General features: G+C 47.6%; 1 protein-coding gene across 2 annotated transcripts in view; it reads right to left on the bottom strand.

The window, feature by feature from the left end:
• The window catches only part of LOC135771154 (alpha-2-macroglobulin-like), a 68254-nt gene that overhangs the window by 34113 nt on the left and 13256 nt on the right, over nt 1-20885 (bottom strand). Inside the window, exons 27-34 of one of the 2 annotated variants that reach the window (XM_065281265.2) lie at nt 14063-14225; nt 13787-13980; nt 13484-13696; nt 13232-13353; nt 6865-6946; nt 6650-6715; nt 6437-6542; nt 5459-5614 (exon numbers count right to left, since the gene is read on the bottom strand). In XM_065281265.2, the coding sequence (XP_065137337.1) occupies nt 5574-5614; nt 6437-6542; nt 6650-6715; nt 6865-6946; nt 13232-13353; nt 13484-13696; nt 13787-13980; nt 14063-14225 (987 nt within the window). In that variant the 3' untranslated portion in view covers nt 5459-5573. Of the gene's footprint in view, nt 1-5458; nt 5615-6436; nt 6543-6649; nt 6716-6864; nt 6947-13231; nt 13354-13483; nt 13697-13786; nt 13981-14062; nt 14226-20885 lie in introns of those variants that run through there. The other variant, XM_065281262.2, reaches the window with a different exon arrangement.

The raw sequence follows: 20885 nt of genomic DNA, 5'->3' as shown, positions 1-20885 counted from the left end.
ATCATCCGCATAGCAGTGAAAACTTTTGTTATGTTTCCTGATAATGTCTCCTAGAGGTAACAGATATAACAAGAATAGGATAGGGCCTAAAACTGATCCCTGTAGTATGCCGTATTTAACCGGGGAGTGATATGACTCTTCCTCATTTACATAAACAAAGTGATAGCAATTGGTTAGATACGATCTAAACCAGACTAACGCCTGACCACTGATGCCAACATAGTTTTCTAGTCTCTTGAGTAAGATTGTGTGATCTATTGTGTCAAAGGCTGCACTAAGGTCTAGTTATATAAGGATTGAGATTTAACCACGATCGGATGTTAAAAGGAGGTCATTTGGAACTCTAAGCAATGCTGTCTCTGTGCTATGGTGGGGCCTGAATCCTGATTGGAACTGTCATATGTACTATTATTCACTAAGAATGTGCGTAGCAGGCTTGCCACTACTTTTTCTAATATTTTAGAAAGAAAAGGTAGATTTGAGATTGGTATAAAGTTATTAAGGTGTGTTTTTTTAATGAGCGGTCTAATAACTGCTAGTTTGAAAGCTGTTGGAACGTATCCTTATTCTAGTGATGAGTTAAAGATATATAATACTGGGTCTGACACTAGAGGGAATACCTCTTTAACCTGTTAATCCAGACAGCCGTTTTCAGGCCAAATCATGAAATTTACATGCCCACACTAAAAAAGCTGTAGTTCCAAAACCCTTTGACCTACAGACACAATTTTGATATCTCTAAAAAGCAGACACTTGTGTCTTTACTTCTCAGTTATCAGAATTCAGATATGTAAAAAAAGCTAAATGTTATAGACACTGAAGTGTGGTGAAAATGTTTTATTAAAATTAAACGTGTTTTTATTTAATTAATAATGTCATATTAAATTTGCCATACCAACCCAAATACAACATAGACTTAAGACCACATGTCTGACCAATCTATGTTTCAAATTTGAAGATGATATGATAAAAAATAAGGTTACTGTAAGCTTTGATCTTCACCATGGCACATTTAAAAAAATGGCCACTGGGCTGCTCCAAATCATCACCTGCTATAATGATGTAGAATAAAGTAGAAAAAGCTTTATAAATTATTTACATGTGGTTATTACCTAGAGTATGTATCTACAAAACTTTATTTATTACATAAAAACATTGTATACACATTTGACAAAAATGTGTTTTAATTTAAATATTGAAATAAACTAGTAACCGTAAACTACACAGAACATAGTAATTATGAAGCTTTTAAAATATAAATAAAACTATTTACATTGTGGACACCTCATGTTTTACAAACTAAAGCACTCAGCACAGCAGTTGTTGTGAAGTGATAAAAGAAGCATTCATATTAATGGCGGTGACGTATCTCTATCGCGAGTAAATTGCGTAACCATTCATTCACTGATGGGCGATAGAAAAGCACACAGACAGCGATCTGTTACTAATAATAAGCTTTTGTCCTCACAATATACATTCAGAGTACTTGCATAATGTTAGGTACATCAACAATGTCTGCAAATAGCGAATGTGCATCAGAATGACAAAGTAGACTAAGTTACTGCAGATAACAGGTGCATGAAAATAACACACAAAAACATCAATAAAACACTAAACTTATTAGCTGTATGTGAAATATTTATCATAATGTGTGTGTGTGTGGACTCATTTTAAACATAATACTCTGACTGACCTGATCGCGTATGCCTTTTCCCTAGTAGAATCGCGCTGCGTGTGGAGTTGTTGAATAACAACATGGATTTAGGATTATTTTATGCAAAATCCCATGGAAACAACGAAGAAATATCAATATTTCTCATATGTAATACGTTTGTGGACTAAAACTGCGAATGGATGTTATATTGTGAGTAGGGTTGCCAAACTAGTAACCGTAAACTACACAGAACATAGTAATTATGAAGCTTTTAAAATATAAATAAAACTATTTACATTGTGGACACCTCATGTTTTACAAACTAAAGCACTCAGCACAGCAGTTGTTGTGAAGTGATAAAAGAAGCATTCATATTAATGGCGGTGACGTATCTCTATCGCGAGTAAATTGCGTAACCATTCATTCACTGATGGGCGATAGAAAAGCACACAGACAGCGATCTGTTACTAATAATAAGCTTTTGTCCTCACAATATACATTCAGAGTACTTGCATAATGTTAGGTACATCAACAATGTCTGCAAATAGCGAATGTGCATCAGAATGACAAAGTAGACTAAGTTACTGCAGATAACAGGTGCATGAAAATAACACACAAAAACATCAATAAAACACTAAACTTATTAGCTGTATGTGAAATATTTATCATAATGTGTGTGTGTGTGGACTCATTTTAAACATAATACTCTGACTGACCTGATCGCGTATGCCTTTTCCCTAGTAGAATCGCGCTGCGTGTGGAGTTGTTGAATAACAACATGGATTTAGGATTATTTTATGCAAAATCCCATGGAAACAACGAAGAAATATCAATATTTCTCATATGTAATACGTTTGTGGACTAAAACTGCGAATGGATGTTATATTGTGAGTAGGGTTGCCAACCGTTCCGTATAATACGGAATCGTCCCGTATTTGACACATAAAATTCTTGTTCCGTATTGAACTGATACGGAACGCAGTTTGTTCCGTATTTTATGAAAGTTAATTCAGTGCAAATACATGACAGACACATAGCTTATAATGTCAGCCATGAACGAAGACCACATCATTTGTATAAGAAAACCCTGACGGTGCGGTAATTTCTCCCTCTGTTTGTCTATGATCTGCGTAGCGTTGCAGCCCCATCAGGGAATGCCCATTGGTCGTTTCAGTCATTGTGATGTCACGTATCATAGCAACGATGACGACAAGTGACAACAGCGGGAAGTTTAAAAATGACTGCATCCGAGCAGCCGGCGAAAAAGAAACGAGCACAAAAATATAGAATTGAATGGGAAAATGACTACCCGTGGCTGGAATGCATGAGGGACAATGAATACAAGGCCAATTGTACCATATGCCGTCGCGTTTTTTTTTTTGTCATGGCGGAGTGTGTGATATAAAGCAGCACGCATGAGGAGATAATCACAAGAGGAGCGAGAGGCTGCGGGCACAGGATGGAGGAATGTTAAGGTTCATTGTCCGTCAGTCGTCTCCAGAGGCTCATATGGTATGTAATTATGTGGATTTTTAAAACTCAAATATAGTTGATAAGAAAGTGATTATATTAAAAGAGATAGTACAGATTTAGCCTAACAATCTACATATATATCTCTCCAGTGCTCTCCCTCTGTTCCTGTGTCCCGCTCCTTCCCGTCTCATAATGTGTCAATCATTTCTGATGGGTTTCTTATTAAATAATTATGGAGTTAGATAGCTCAAGGTTTAAAAAGGGGTGGGGTCTTTGAAGAGGGCGTATTATAAACTTAAATTAAAACCATGGTTCATTGTTGGCAAAATGATCATGATAGCCTTTATATTTCACATCTATGTGGTTCAGTGTTGTATACTTAGGCATACTTTGCTATTCATTAAATATTTAGGGCCTAAGAAGTTGTATAAAATATATTTATCTAAATTTATTAATTAGTTTCCACTATTTTCACCAGAAGTATTCATTTCAGGGGTTATTTTTTTTTTAAATGATCTTCTGTGGGGGCATGTCACCGGACCCGGGCAACCCCACCCACCCTCCGTTCCTTATTTCCATTTCAGAAAGGTGGCAACCCTAATTGTGAGTGCTTAGCAATGAGATTTCAGCAGTGTGAACTCGTCTAAAGTTATGAGGGAGGCGCAGTTTCATAATAAGAGCGTAAAGTCATTTTATGAATGAACAAATTTAAATATGACCTTGTTGCATAAAATGAATTATTAATTTTGCTAGAGCATTTATTTCATGGAACAGCACTTAGAAATGAAATCTAAACCCTTCAACCTTTCTAATAATATATGGCATGACAAGTTTAATAACCTTCTTCATCAGTATAATGTATTGTAAACTTAATAGTTTGTAAACAAAAACGCGTCTGTACCACGCACGGGCCCGTCCGCTTTTAAGTAGCCTAATTTTGTGGAGACGGGGTCAAACATACAGGACGATGATTTGGATGATGTTACTAATTTAGACAGCTCTTCTATTGTAGCAGCTTTAAATGACTTGGATCTAATGTCAGATGCTCTGGCTCCCGGTATACATTCGACTATGGTGGCTGGTGCCTCAATGGTAACGTTCCTGAGAATAGAATCTCCAATAACCAGGGCACTTTTAACAGACATCTCAGCTGGTGTATTGCTGAGTGGAGAAAATCTGTTAGAAATTACCACAGGAACTTTAGATGGGCGTTGGATATGACTATGCCGCTTGACAGTCACCCAGTTAGTCAGCCACCTTGAGTCTGATGTCGGAACCGAGCCATGTGTATTACGCTTAACACTAGGCGCACCCGAAACAGTGTTAGTAACGTTAACATTAGCGGTCTCTTAATGGTTCAATGACCATTAAGAGCATTGGATTAGCTAGATGAGGGCTTAATGTTCTTATTTTTATGAAAACCATTGCATAGTACCACACGGGTTGGGTCAGCTTACTTTTGGGAGCTTTCCACTGGGTTCAGTACATCGGTTGGGGTTCAAATCGAGCTGAGCTGATACTAAAACGTGATGTGAAAATACTGAAGATCACTGATTGGTCTGAGAGAATCGCGACGAGCGTCATGCTAAACGAAAGATTAGCTTAAAGGACAAGTTCGGTATTTTAGACTTAAAGCCCTGTTTTCAGATTGTTTATGGTGAAATAGAATGGTTTTGACTGAAATTTCGACATTTGCGGGTGCCCTGAGAATTTTCGCGTGTTTGTATTTCAGCTCAGACCTCTACAATGGGTTTAATGGTGCACTGGAACAATCCTTCCTAAAATGCATTAAACTTTCGTTTACAAAGACGTGAAACTCACCGAGTGGTCAGGGGTGTTCACTGATATGCTCACACAAAAATCGCTGCAAAAGATGCTTTCTTGATTTTTGTAATCAAGCAGAAAACAGAAGCATAATTTTTACCCCCTATGAAAGTCAATGGATCTCAAAAATGGTTTGGTTACAAACATTCACTGTAAAAAATTAGCTGTAATTATGCATTAGTTGTCAGTTCTGCCTAAAGGTGATACAGCTATGGCTAAATCTTGCGCGATGTTGGGTTTAGAGTTAGGTTTGGGGCTAGGATTAGGATGAAAACATCTGTTGAGATTTCACGTGATTTTGGCCATAACTGTATCCCTTCTAGCCACAACTGTAATCGTCTTGAGCAAAATAAGTAACCTAACATTCAGTGCATTTAATTTCTATAGATAGTCTTAGACATTGAGATGTTGACAAAAACAGATTTCAGAGATTTATTGAAGTTTGGGCCCATGGGGATAAGGTTGTGTAAGACATTCTGGACCAAAAAAAACCAAACAAAACACTAACACTTTTATGCAGTAACACTTTATTTTTGCTTAGAATAAAGAACAAACAAACTGATCACATAAAATAACATTTTAGTTTCAACTTGAAATTCATCCAAGGGGGCAATGAGCTGCATTATTCACATGGGAAGGAGTACTCGGTCTCTGACTGATCACCTGAAGAAAACAGAAAATGTATCACAGCAATTTAGAGTATAAACAAATATCATATATAAATACTTGTATGGTTAAAGGTATAGCGGAAGATTTTCCCGAATTATTTAAAAGAACCGCCCCTCGATGCACACGCAACACTCTCCGAGGGGTAACGCCTGTTAAACGCGTGCACGAGACAGAGAGAGAGCATGCAGGAGCTCAGTTCTTCTCTTCGCTCTGTTTACAAGTTTCTGTCGGCATGTTTACCGTGTCTGTGCAGTTCGTGACTTGTGCCAGGGCTAGCATCGCTAATCATAGCTTACATCAACTTTAACTAGCAGTGATTTTAAATGAATTTCTCCAAATAGCATGCAAAATGGACCTTTCCAGTAGAAACTTCGCGTGGGAAACCCAACCTGTCATTTTAGCTTACGCCAGCGTGTGAAATAGTCTCCCATAAACATTCTGGTCTTGTTTCTTTCTTTATAGTCCTTTCTCTTCTTGTCATACAATTCGTAGACACTTTTTCTCTTGTGACCCTCAGACATTTTGAAAAAAACACAGTGAGAACGCGACCTTCAATGAATGGTTGAAACCGTAGCACAACACACATACACGTGAAAGTGCGCATGTGCAGAAAGCGAACGTAGAGGCGAGCACGTACGACGGTTATACGTCAACATATAATCAGAATGATTGACATCTGGGATGACCAATAACAGTGGTGATCCACCCGGAAAACGAAAATCTTCCGCTATACCTTTAACTTTATGAATTAAATGTTGCACGTCAGTGAGCAATTCATCACATTTTAATACATACAAAACTAGTATCTAATCTTACTTGTTTGGTAATAATCATAGACTTTGATCACAGCTGGCTTGAGGTTCTTGACTGTAAGAATCTGTTTTAATTGTAGCTCATATTTCATAGGGAGATTTTTTGGAACCTGCAGGAGGATCAACAGAAGAAGACAAACTCTCAGTCATTAACATAACAACATTTATGGATGAATTATATTGATAATTACAAAATACGAATGTGCCATTCTCTCACCTCCTTTAAATATACAAGGACATGATCATCTTTAGTATCCACCCGCTCCACAAATGGTGCAAACGTCTGTGAGGGAAATTTATTAAAGTAATTAAAGTTATTGTCAAGACTTACCTATAAAGTTATTGTGTTACTGTTCTTAACTATGAAAATGCAGAGACATTAGACATCAAAAAACAAGTTTGTGATTCATCACTTTATAAACTTAAACCCACCAATGATGTGTCAGCTGTGAATCCTGATAAGAGCTTAATATCCACAATGACCATGTTAGTAGTTTCCTCTGGACCATTATATCTGCAAAAATAAATAAATAACTTAAGGTTGGTTTCTTGAATACCTCAAATAATTACAAAAAATACAATTTAAGTAGGAAAAAGTGTGCAATTTGAAATTAGTAAAACTAACACATCAGAGTTTATATCACTCATAATGTTTCTGTCATCAAATTTCTCTTTAGTTTTAGGTGTAACAATAGTGATACGTAAGTTCCCTTTCAGTCGGTCACTACGACGTCACGTCGTGACCGACGAATTGGGAACTCGCTTAGAGAGACCAATCTGCTTCGTATACTACTAAAACGCCAATGAACTTGGCATTGAGATATTTGCATAATGCTGGCGCCGCCCCGCCAGGTGCGTATATAAGCAGCAGGTGCAAATAGGGAAATTAGCTTTTTCGCTTCGAAAGCCGGCTTTATCTGCTACTGAGAAGCTACTCTCTGCTCTTCTGGGAACGGTTGCTGAAGTTGATTGACAAGCAGTACTAACACAGCGGACGCTCGCAGTATTCCACGGCTCTGCATCTTTTTTGTTTTGAGTTTAGTGTGTGCGTTGCTTTCCCTGTGCGCATCATCAGCTGAGCACCTAAAGAGTGATTTCCCTAAAAGAGTGATACGTGAGAGCTCTGTGTCTTTTTAAAGGCAGCCACTCTCTCGTATATGCGGAGATCAGCGTCCTTTTCAGGATAGCTTTTCGCCGTGCGATCTTGGATGCGAGAAGTATAAGGGTTCCAGTGACGGTCACGAGCGCTGTCTTCGTGCTCAGGCATCGAGCACTCCGGGGCTGCGTTCGTGGAGAGTTTCTGTTCTCTCTGTGAGAGCATAACCCTCTTGGATTGCGGAGACGACTGTCGTTTCTACGGGAACGCTGTCCGCGCCTTTGCAGTGCTGACGCCGCCATGGTGCGGCTGTCAAGCGCTCGCAGGGCGCCCTTCGCGTCACTACGCTGAGTAGGACGGAGGATGCGTCCTCCACCTACCGGCCTTCTCATCCTCAGCCGGTTGAGGCTCCGGTGGAGACTGCAGAGTCGTGTTCTACGATGTCTGCCGAATCCATTGGACCTCCTTCTGGTCCCGTCACTTCTGCAGCATCAGAGGGGTGTCCATTTTTCCTCCGAGGCAGAGTCGTTCCGGAGATGGCGGCCGTGCCCGCTCGAGCGGCGGAGACGGTAGAGTTGGAAAGGTTAACCCCTCTCCGCCCGAACCGTCCCGCCCACATGATTGGTACTTCGGAGCTGTTCGGGCCTCTCGGTCCTCTCCTCCTGTGCCTTTCTTTCCCGACGGCACGAAGAGCTGACGTGATTGCGGCCGTCCGGCCGTTCAGCTTTCACCCCTCACCTCCCTCACCAACGGAGCCGCTAAGGGCGGGGACCCCTTCAGTGGAGCGGGATGCGTTCCTGGAGGGACCACCCAACCCTTCCCTCCCGTGTTTGTAGACAGTCGTCCGGTTACGGACGCTGCCCATCAGGCATGCCGGAGAGGCGGCTTCGGCCCTGCACGCAATAACGTTGCTGCAGGCTCACCAAGGATTTACGAGGGAGGCCGCGACCTTCAGTCGTGCGATGTCCACCACAGTGGTTCAAGATCGCCACCTTTGGCTGTGTCTGGCTGACATGACGGACGCAGACGAGAACAACTTGAATGCTCCTGTCTCACAGACCGGCCTCTTCGGCGAGCCAGGGGAGTCGTACAGCTCCGCTGCGCAGACTGAGGCGATCTCCTAGGTCACGCCCCGGCGGAAGAGAGCTGCCCTTGGTCCACCACGCCGGCTCCTCAGTCTGCCTCTCGCCGTCGGCGTCCTGCGGCGACCACCTCCGTTCCCCTCCTCGGACCCCATCTCGGCAGCGCAGGGGAACCGGTCGTCAGCAGCTCGCCCCGCCCGCTTAGCCGCTTCCCGTGAAATTCGGGAGTTTAAGTGGCCAGTGAAGGGCGACCCGGATTGGCAGAGGATCACTCTTCAGGAGATGGAGCTCCTTCCCCCGATAGAGGGTCGGGTGGAAAATCCTTGGTTTGCATATGTTCCACCGGCTGTTCGGCCGGTACCCACTTAACCACACATAAGAGTGCATTCCTCTTCCCTCTCTAGGTCTCCGGAGGATCGAGAGAGCCGTGAGCGGGTACACACCAGCTCCCCTACCTCTCCTCTATCGCCAGCGGGTGACCTGAGGAGTCCGAGCTCTCCGCTGAGGAGACCGGACCACCAGCACCCTCATCGGAGTCTGCGCTCTCCGTAGAGGAGACCAGACGACCGTTACCCTCAGCGGGCTCAGGTCAGTGTCACACACACATACTGTAGATGTTTATGCTGTCACAGCAGACGCACCGGCAGTCCCACCTGTCTCGCTTCGCTGCCCCACCGCGGGTACTTCGGTAGTGTCGTTATTTCTCCTCGTACGGTGCCTGGGTGCTTGGCTTCAGTTCCCAGCCCGTTTCGTTGGGTTTTACGCACGATCCGCCTCGGTTACGAATCCGGCACACCCCAAAATTCGGGCTTTCGTTTCACTGTGGTGAAAGCGTCCGATGCACATGTACTGCGTGCAAAAGTCGATATCCTGTTGGCGAAGGATGTTCGAGCCGGTCCCTCTTACCGAGATGATGATGATGATAGGGTTTTTCCAGCCTTATCTCATAGTACCCAAAATACGCGGCGGGTTACGATCGATTTGATTTACGCACCGGCTCTACGAAGATGTTCTTTTTGGATGATAACGCCGAGGCTCGTATTTCAATATTCAGATCGGTTTGCAGCCTTAGACCTGTAAGACGTGTACTTTATGTGTCCATCTCCCCTCGCTTTAGACCGTTTTTCGCTCTGCGTCGTGGGGTGGGCATATTAATACTAAGTACACCATTCGAGCTGTCTCTCTCTCTCCGTGTCTCCATGTGCTAGTCACGGCATTAAAATGTCAGAGAGAGAGCGTTGTTCGCATTCTGCTTTTTTCTACGTCGACTTATAATAGCCCGTTCTTGGCAGACGTGCGCGAACACAGAGAGTTAATGCTTCGGCATCTCACTCGTTTAAGTCTTCAGGTCGACTGGGAAAGAGCAACTTTGCCCCGTGCAGAGGATCCTTTTTCTCAGTATGGAAATAAGACTCGATCGACTAATTGGCGTGTTTAACAAGAGCGCGCAACCAGTCAGTTCTGACTTGCCTCGGTTTAATTCGAGGGAAGTACGCGGTCCCTCTGAAACAATTTCAGAAGCTCCTGGACATATGACAGCATGCTGCGGCTGTGACGCCGCCCGAGCTGCTTCATATGAGACCGCTTCAGCGTTGGCTTACGATCGAGTCTCGAGGCACCGACATACACCGTGTAAACATTGCACCTGCGTGTCATTTCAATTTTTCCCCGTGGTACACCCGGCATTTCCGATAGAAGATATGCCCCTGAGGGGTCTCCTGGCATTCTGTATATTGCAATGCCCTCAGCACGGGATGATCAGCCACGTATGACGGGCTTGCAGTCTCAGGGGTGTGCATAGCACCCCAACTGCCGCGAGCGGTGCGCTGTATATCTGGGACTTGTACGCTCCGCTATGGAGATGCGAGGGAAGGATGTATTAGCCGACACCAATAACATTGCGACTGTTGCGTTATTTACCGTTAAGGCGGTTTTGCGCTCTCGTCACCTGTCGCATCTCGCTCGTCATCTCCTCCTTTGGAGTCAGAAGCATCTGAGGTCCCTTCGTGCCATTTACATCCCGGGTTCGCTCAATTCAGCGGCAGACGCGCTTCCCGAGCTGCGCCCCCGGCGAATGGCGACTCCACCTCCAGACGGTCCAGCTAAATGGGAAGAAGTTCGGTTGTGCGTAGATGGATATGTTTGCGTCGCCGGACGATACCCACTGTCGCCTATTTTATTCACTAACCGAGGGCAGCCTCGGCGTGGATGCGTTGGCACACAGCTGGCCGCGGGGGGTGCGTAAATACGCATTCCTTCCAGTGAGCTTTATTGCGCAGACACTGTGCAAAGTCAGGCAGGACGAGGAGAGCCTTTTTATTAGTCGCCCGTACTGGACTACCAGGAATGGGTTTTCAGAGTTAATGCTCCTCGCGACAGCCCCTCCCTGACGATTTCCCCTGAGGAAAGACTTTCTTTCTCAGGAAGGGGCACATTATGGCACCCGCGCCCCGACCTGTGGGATTTCCATGTATGGTCGTTGAGCGCGCGCAAGGTTTAGGTGATTTATCGCAAGCGGTATCTAACACCATCGACGCGGTTCGAGCACCGTCCACAAGACGGGCTTACGCGCTTAATGAAACCTTTTTCGTCACCCGGTGCTCTTCGCAAACACGAGGACCCCAGAGAATGCCCATTAACATTGTGCTTTTATATCTTTAACATAGGTTAGATGGCAGGCTGTCCCTCCGCCATTAAAGTTGATATCGCCGCTATTTCTGCTTATCACTCACTTATCAACGGCAGATCAGTTGGCCAGCATGATTTAATTATTACATTTTAAGAGGCGCTCGTAGGCTAAACCCCTCGCGCCCTCCCTCTTTCCGCCTGAGACCTGTCCATGGTGCTGAAGCCTTCAGGTCTCCCTTTTGAGCCTTTGCAGTCTACGAGTCTGATGTTTTTATCAATGAAAACTCTGACCCTGATAGCATTGGCCTCCATGAAGAGAGTAGGGGATTTACATGCATTCTCTGTTGACGATTCGTGCTTTAGTTTGGTCCTGCTGTCTCACTGAGACCCAGACCAGGCTACGTGCCCAAAGTTCCCACCACTCCCTTCAGAGATAAGGTGGTGAGCTTGCAAGCGCTGCCCCCGGAGGACGCAGACCCAACCTTGGCTTTGTTGTGCCCCGTACGCGCACTGCGACTCTACGTGGTTCGCACGCAAAGCCTCAGGACCTCAGACCAGCTCTTTGTTTGTTATGGTGGCCAGCAGAAAGGGAAAGCTGTCACTAAGCAGAGGATGTCTCTTTGGATAGTTGATACTATCGCCCTGGCTTATAATCTTCAGGGTATTCCTTGCCCCTTTAATTTGAGAGCGCACTCCACACGGAGTGTTGCCTCATCTTGGGCTTTAGCTCGTGGTTCCTCGCTAACAGACATCTGTAGAGCTGCTGGTTGGGCGACACCTAATACGTTCATTAGATTTTACAGTGTTCGTATCGAGCCTGTATCCTCTCGTGTTCTTTCCTCACCAGGGGGAGCACGGAGAACAGTCTCGCAGGTCGGCTTGCAGCCTCCAACTGATGCTTTATAACTGTGTCAGTATGGAAGGCCTTCAGAACAAAAATGCGTAATGGTTTGAATTGTTCTTCCTCCGCTGCCTTGGCAGCCTTTGTTGCGGAGCATTGGCTGTCAGCCTTTCACTAGCTGTATCCTCGCGAACCTACGTGTCTGGCTCGGGCTCCACATTGTGTCCCACCGGGTTCCTTTGTGAGTATTTTTTTCCGTGGGGTTAATCCTACCAGCCCACGTTTCCCTTAGCAGAGCACTGCTTTGCTTACACAGCCACGGCTGTCTTTTTTCCTCAACTACGGTTGACTTTCGCCCACCATTAGCCCTTAAGACGGGTGGTGGCTTCCGCAGCGTTCCTATCCCGCTCAGGTAGGGCGCTTCCCAGTCGCTGGCACTTCTGTGGGGTTAAAGGAACATCTAGTGCCCGGCCTTCTGCCTTAAAACCTACCTCCTCCTCCTTAAGTGGAACCGGAGGGCTTTTACGCAGTCACTGGAAGAGGTCAGCCCCTAGTGGCGTTTTGATAGGGATTCCCAATTCGTCGGTCACGACGTGACGTCGTAGTGACCGACTGAAAGGGAACGTCTCGGTTACGGATGTAACCCTCGTTCCCTGAAGGAGGGAACGGAGACGTCACGTCCCGTCGCCACAGGTGCTGCCACCTGCTGTTACGGCCGGTCACACTTTCTGGCTTTCTCAGCGAAAAGAAGCTAATTTCCCTATTTGCACCTGCTGCTTATATACGCACCTGGCGGGGCGGCGCCAGCATTATGCAAATATCTCAATGCCAAGTTCATTGGCGTTTTAGTAGTATACGAAGCAGATTGGTCTCTCTAAGCGAGTTCCCAATTCGTCGGTCACGACGTGACGTCTCCGTTCCCTCCTTCAGGGAACGAGGGTTACATCCGTAACCGAGACGTTCACTTCATATTGTCTGTTTGCTATTATGAAAAAGTTATTTGGGTATTAATAATGAAATATTTGTAGGTCAAACACAGACCAGTTTGAGCTAATTTTGCATCCATTTGTAAGAGAAATTAGCTATTCAGATGTGTCTGCTGGACAAACTAAAGCCATAATCATGTCTATTGTTACTCAGATGTGTTCATACTTGACAGTAAATTTTAAATTTTTTGGTTTTGCTAATGATTTTTTGCAATCAGTCTCAAGCGTGGCTTCAACGGTCAATGTTTTATCTTCACTGGGAGTGGGAATGTTGTAAAACAGAGCCATCTGAGAGAAAGAAATAAAGAATCAATACAAACACAAACTAATTCATAAATCATCACACATACAGTTTGTTAAACCACAGAGATATGCCAAGAGTTTTTATTAATGCTAAGATGTACCAGGAGTTTCTGACCTGCACAGACACACAGGTCGAGCCTTTCACTTCAATACTGTATTTGCCAGGAACATTGGTCAGTTTCTTCTCCTGATACAGTAACTTGTTGTCCTGATTCACATCAAAGTTGTGAGAGTCTCCTGCTGACTGAACCGTCACTGTACTGAAACCATCAGAGCTGAAGACTTTGGTGGCGTACAAAGACAAAGCCTGAAGAGCCACAACTGTGTCCTGATAACATCAAAACATGGAAATGCATTCTGGGTAATAAAATAAACAGATGATCACTAAGATTACTTCATTTTCATTAGTATGATTAACCTGTGTAGAGGAGAATCCTCCATAGGCGTTCTGCTGCTTGACAAGCCAGCTGACGATCCTGTTAGCATAACCCAGCTCAACTGTAGTGACTGAATCTGAAGTGAGAACAGCTAGCAGAACATATGAGCTGATCTCCACTGACAGAGAACCAGAATCATCAACAGATCCTGACTGAGACCAGTGAAGCTGAGACCCTTTAGGACCAAAGTGATGTGAATAAAAAACAGATAAAACAACAGATATTGTTGACATTGAAGAATACACGAATGTCTTTACCTTCTGAAATGGCAAGATTTTCCAGTTCCTTTAAAAGCTGCTGTCTGGTGTCCGTGTCATTCGCCAGACTGAAAGTGTAGGCAAGCAGCGCAGTGCTGTAAGTGTTTTTAAGATTCCCAATGATGGACCTCAAACAGGACAAACCTTGAGCGACCACAGAATCCTGAAACACAAACAGATAAACAGCAGATGTGAGTGTCATTCAGGGCCGCTGGAAGTCATTTTGAACAGGGGGTGCTGTGAATTTTTTTTTTTTACAAAAAACCTATGAGCCTATAGGCCTATTTAAAATACATTTTAAAAATAAATACATTGAGTTTCACTACTTTATTGTCATATAAACGTCTCGGTTACGTATGTAACCCTCGTTCCCTGAAGGAAGGGAACGGAGACGTCACGTCGTGACCGACGAATTGGGAACCGCTCCGCGGGTGACCTATCTACTTCGAGAAACTATAAAAACGCCAATGAACTTGGCATGCAGGTATTTGCATAATGCCGGCGCCGCCCCGCCAGGTGCGTATATAAGCCGCAGGTGCACAATACCAAATTAGCTATATTATTGCTGAGAAGCCGAGCAACAGTGCCCGGCCTGAAAACAGCAATGGAACAGCAAACTGTGGCGACGGGACGTGACGTCTCCGTTCCCTTCCTTCAGGGAACGAGGGTTACATACGTAACCGAGACGTTCCCTTTCAGTCGGTCACTACGACGTCACGTCGTGACCGACGAATTGGGAATCCCTACCAAAACGCCACTGCAGCTGAACCCTTCCAGTGTCTTTAAAAGGCCGGTCACTACCTGTTCCTTAACCCACGATAGTGAAGCAGCGAACTGGGGAAGCGTCTAAACTGAGCGGAGCTAGAACACTGCGGAAGCCATCCCCTAAGAAGGTTGAATGGATGACATAAAAATATGAAACAACCGATAGGTTGCTCATAAAAAGTCTCTGAACAAAACATAGTATGCAGAGAGATGCAGAGCAGGCTCTGCTAAGGAAAACGTGGAGGATTAGAACCTCACAGACTATACACACAAATGAACCCCACGTAGGGGCCAAATGTGGACGCCTAGCCTACACAGGTTTACAGAGAATACATCAGTGATTGGTTGACAGCGGATGCTCCGCAACACCAGCTATCAGGGCGGTGGAGGAGAGGCAAAAACAGTTTTTTAGACGTTTTTGCCCCGATGGCCTTCCATATTGGTGCAGATGTGCAGCACCAAAATAGAGGCTCCAAGCCGACACACGAGCCGACCCTCGGCATTCTTAACTAGTTAGTAGAAAGAACCGAGTGGAAACCGGTTCGACACGAACACTATAGAATCTTGTGAACGTATTAGGTGTCGCCCAGCCTGCAGCTCTACAAATATCTGTTAGCGAGGAACCGCGAGCCAGTGCCCAAGATGATGCCACACTGCGTGTAGAGTGAGCACGTAAATTAAATGGACAAGGCACATTCTGCTTTTGATATGCAAGGGCTATAGTATCCACAATCCAATGGGACATCCTCTGCTTGGTGACAGCTTTTCCTTTCTGCTGACCACCGTAACAAACAAAGAGCTGATCTGAGGTCCTAAAACTTTGCGTCCTGTCTATATACACACGTAGTGCACGAACAGGGCATAACAAAGCCATGGCTGGGTCTGCCTCCTCCAAAGGCAGCGCTTGGAGGTTCACCACTTGATCTCTGAAAGGAGTGGTGGGAACTTTGGGCACAAAGCCGGGCCGGGGTCTCAGTGTTACGCTGGATGCAGCCGGCCCGAACTGAAGGCACGATTCATCGACCGAAAATGCATGAATATCCCCTATCCTCTTAACAGAAGCCAAAGCAAGGAGAGTTAATGTTTTCATAGTAAGAAATTTAACACTCACACTATGCAGAGGCTCAAATGGGGCTTCCTGGAGTGATTTCAGCACCAAGGACAGGTCCCACGGAGGAATAGAGGGAGGACGCGAAGGATTCAGTCTTCGAGCGCCTCTAAGAAATCTAATGACCAGGTCGTGCTGACCCACTGTCCTACCGTTTACGGGTGAATGGTGAGCTGATATCGCAGCTATATCGACCTTAATAGTGGATGGTGACAGCCTATTCTCCAAACGGCGCTGGAGATATAAAAGCACAACACTAATCGGGCATTCTCGGGGGTTTTCACTTTGGGAAGAACACCAGTCGACAAACAGGTTCCATTTAAGCGCGTAAGCCTGTCTCGTAGACGGCGCTCGCGCAGCAGCAATAGTGTTAGATACCTCTTGCGGTAAATCACTCAAATCCTCCGTGCCCCGTCCAGAGACCACACATGGAGGTTCCACAGGTCAGGGCGCGGGTGCCATAATGTGCCCTCTTGTTGAGAAAGAAGGTCCTTCCTCAGGGGAATCTTCCACGGAGGGGCTGTCGCGAGGAGAGAGAGTTCTGGAAACCAACTCCTGGTTGTCCAATACGGTGCCACCAACAGCACGCTCTCCTCGTCCTCCCGGATTTTGCATAGGGTTTGCGCAATGAGGCTCACCGGAGGGAACGCGTATTTGCGCATGTTTCGCTGCCAGCTGTGTGCCAATGCATCCACGCCGAGCGAGTCGTCGGCTAGTGAATAGAACAGGCGACAATGGGTCGTCTCTGGGGAAGCAAACAGATCTATCTGCGCTTTGCCGAAACGTCTCCAAATCTGCTGAACCGCAATGGGGTGGAGTCGCCATTCGCCGGGACGCCCAGCCCGAGAGAGCGCATCCGCCTCTACATTGAGCGTGCCCGGGATGTAAATGGCACGAAGAGACCTCAAATTCTTCTGACTCCAAGTGAGGAGATGACGGGCGAGATGCGACAGGTGACGCGAGCGTAAACCGCCTTGACGATTGATGTACGCCACGGTCGCAGTGTTGTCTGTGCGAACTAATACATCTTTGCCCTGTAACTCGTTGCTGAAACGGACAAGCGCAAGATATACAGCCCACATTTCTCGGCAATTTATGTGCCAATGCAGCTGGGGTGCCGTCCAGACCCCCGAAGCCGCAAGCCCATCGTAAGTGGCCCCCCACCCCGTGTCCGAAGCATCTGTGCATACTATTGCATGCCTGGAGACCTGTCTCAGAGGCACACCGGCTCGGAGAAACGCACGGTCTGACCACGGAGTGAAAGTGCGACGACACGCAGGTGTAATGATAACACGGTGAATGCCGCGCAGCCACGCTCTCCTCGGGACTCGATCGTGAAGCCAATGCTGAAGCGGTCGCATATGAAGCAGTCCGAGCGGAGTTACAGCTGCGACTGCTGCCATATGCCCCAGGAGCTTCTGAAACTGTTTCAGCGGGACCGCGCTCTTGCTCTTGAATGTATTCAGGCAAGTCAGAATCGACTGTACACGCGCTTCTGTTAGACGAGCTGTCAAATCGATCGAGTCCAGTTCCATCCCGAGAAAAGAGATTCTCTGCACGGGGCAAAGCTTGCTCTTTTCCCAGTTGACCCGAAGACCCAAACGAGCGAGGTGTTTTAGAGTTAAATCTCTGTGATCGCACAGCGTCTGACGTGTTTGAGCTATTATGAGCCAATCGTCTAAATACGCGAGAATGCGCACACCTTTCTCTCTCAGGGGTTTTAAAGCCCCCTCCACTACTTTGGTGAATACACGGGGAGACAGAGAGAGCCCGAATGGGAGGACTTTGTACTGGTATGCTCGCCCCTCGAACGCAAAGCGGAGAAACGGCCTGTGCCGGGGGAGAATCGATACGTGGAAGTACGCGTCCTTCAGGTCGATGGATGCGAACCAATCGTTTGGACGAATGCATGGAAATATGCGCTTGGGCGTCAGCATCTTGAACGGCATTCTGTGAAGTGCACGGTTCAGCGAACGCAGGTCCAGGATCGGTCGCAAGCCGCCGGTTTTCTTGGGTACAATAAAGTAAGGGCTGTAAAACCCCGACCTCATCTCGGCTGGAGGGACCGGCTCGATCGCGTCTTTCGCCAATAAGACAGCGATCTCCGCACGGAGGACATGCGCATCGGCAGCTCTCACCGTAGTGAAACGAACGCCGGAGAATTTGGGGGGACGCCGGGCAAATTGGATCGCATAGCCGAGACTAATCGTGCGTAAAAGCCAACGCGACGGGCTGGGAAGCTGTTCCCACGCCCCCAGACACCGTGCGAGAGGTGTACCCGCGGCGGGCGCAACGGAGGTGATCGCCGGTGTGTGCGTATTGGCCGCACCGACAGCAGTGTTGTGCATGATAACACTCACCTGAGTCCGCTGCTGGGTGGGTGAGTAAGGGAGGCTCTGCTGAAGACACCTCACGCCACTCGATGCACCCTCTGGCGAAGGGGGAGGAAGATGATGGGTTATGAGCCCGTGATTGTCTTCTCTCCCCTGAGAAGACAGAGAGCGCGGAGGGGTTATGAGCCCGTGCGTTGCTCTCGTACTCCTCTGATGAGTCGGAGAACGAGGGGGGGTTATGAGCCCGCTCGTGTCTCCGGCGCTCATCTGAAGACCTAGAGATGGAAGTGGAATTCGCTCTTTTTGTGGAATTGTGGGTGCCGACTGAAAAGTCGGCGGAACAGAAAAATGAAACAAAAGATTCCCCAACCGGCCCTCCTCCGGTGGGGGGAGTGGTGCCTTCACCATCTCCCGAAGAGCGATCCCCTCCATCTCTAGGTCGCCCGTCTCAGGGCCGCTTCGATTTTCTTTTTCCACCCTTTGAAGCGGGCTGAGCGGGCGGGGCGGGCTGCTGACGACCGGTTCCTCGCTTCTTAGAAGAGCCCCGGGGAGGAACGGAGGCGGCCGCCGCAGGACGCCCTCGGCGAGGAGCAGGCTGAGGTGCCGACGTGGACGGGGCAGGCGCAGGACGCTTCCGACGTGGCATGATCTGAGCGATGGCCTCAGTCTGCTTCTTGGCCGCGGAGAATTGCTGGGCAAACTCCTCGACCGTCTCGCCGAACAGGCCGGCCTGGGAAACCGGAGCATTCAGGAGCCGGGTTTTGTCAGCATCCTTCATGTCCGCCAGGCACAGCCAGAGATGGCGTTCCTGGACCACCAGGGTGGACATCGCACGACCGACGGCACGTGCGGTGACCTTGGTCGCACGAAGCGCCAGGTCAGTAGCCGCACGGAGCTCGGAGAACTCCGCCGAATCGTGACCCCCCGCGTGCAGGTCCCTCAGAGCCTTAGCCTGGTGAACCTGCAGCAATGCCATGGCATGCAGGGCTGAAGCTGCCTCCCCACAGGCTTTGTAAGCAGCGCCGGTTAGAGCGGACGAATGCTTACAGGCCCGTGAGGGGAGACTAGGCTGGTCCCGCCAGGAGGAAGCGACACCGGCCGGACACAACTGCATCGCGACCGGCCGCTCCACTGACGGGATACCAGTGTACCCCCTGGCATCTCCACCCTCGAGGGAGGTGAGAGGTGAAGGCTGAAACGGCCGGTTCCGGGAGGAAAACGGGGTTTTCCACGACCGCGTCAGCTCTTCATGGACCTCGGGGAAGAAAGGCACCGGGGGCGAGGGCTGGGAAGCCCTGGCACCCCCGAAGTACCAATCGTCGAGGCGGGACGGTTCGGGTGGGGGAGGTTCAGTCCACTCCAAGCCGACCGCCGCCGCCGCCCGAGCGAGCATGGCTGCCATCTCGGGGTCGAACGCAGGGCCCGCAACCCTTCCCGAAGGAGGGAGTGGGTCTGGATCGGCGTCCGAGATTGACAGCCCCCCCTCCGATGCTACGGTGGACAAAGTCTCCGGTGGAGGCTCGACAGAGCGCGAGGACACCGTAGAACACGGGCCACTCGTCTCCATCGGGACCTCCGCTGGCAACGGATCAGGGCGCTGGGAGCCACTGGACGAACCAGCAGACCGACCCAGCACCGTTATACGGAGATCATCCTTCGCAAGCCTAGTAACTGCGCTCTTAGCAGTACCAGGCTTGGAAGGCGGGGGCCGTTCCCGGAGAAACGACACCCGTCTCCGCAAATCCGCCATAGTCATGCCCTCGCAGATGGAGCATGAACTATCACGCAACGCTGCCTCTGCGTGCTGGAGCCCCAGACACGAAACACAGCGCTCGTGGCCATCCCGGGGAGCGATGAACACACCGCATCCAGAAACGGAGCACGGGCGGAATGCCATCTTTAAAAAGACGCACCCAACCGTGACACGAATGAGTGGCTGTCTTTAAAAAGACACAAAGCTCAAACGTGCTGCTCTTTTAGGGAAATCACTCTTTTGTGCGAGCTGGTGAAACACACAGGGAGAGGCAAACGCACTCACTCGAACTCAAGTCCTAAATTAAAGAGACAGAGAGAGAGAGAGAGAAGCGTGGAGAAAACACTGCGAGCCTCCGCTGAGGTGTCTTTGCCCAACCAGCTTCAGCAAGCTGAGATTTTTCTTTTCCCTCTTTAGAGACAGGATCTACGAAGATCAGTTTAAACAGCTTCTCGAGAGCAGATGTCTGCCGGCTTCGAAGCAATAAAGCTAATTTGGTATTGTGCACCTGCGGCTTATATACGCACCTGGCGGGGCGGCGCCGGCATTATGCAAATACCTGCATGCCAAGTTCATTGGCGTTTTTATAGTTTCTCGAAGTAGATAGGTCACCCGCGGAGCGGTTCCCAATTCGTCGGTCACGACGTGACGTCGTAGTGACCGACTGAAAGGGAACTTCAGTGCACACAGCCAGGTTCTGAAACACACAGACATCATCAGTTCTCAGATAAATATATGCGCTATTAATCAGAAGCAGAAATTTTTATAATCCAAGGGGGAATAACTTTCGTTACACCTTCAGATATACATACAACATATTTACATACAACATATAATATCAATTAAACTTCACAATTTTCAATG

The sequence above is a fragment of the Paramisgurnus dabryanus genome, chromosome 8, assembly GCF_030506205.2.
Source record: "Paramisgurnus dabryanus chromosome 8, PD_genome_1.1, whole genome shotgun sequence".
Lineage (NCBI taxonomy): Eukaryota > Metazoa > Chordata > Actinopteri > Cypriniformes > Cobitidae > Paramisgurnus > Paramisgurnus dabryanus.
Note: the sequence above shows the minus strand (reverse complement) of the source record. Positions and strands in the feature narration are given on the sequence as shown.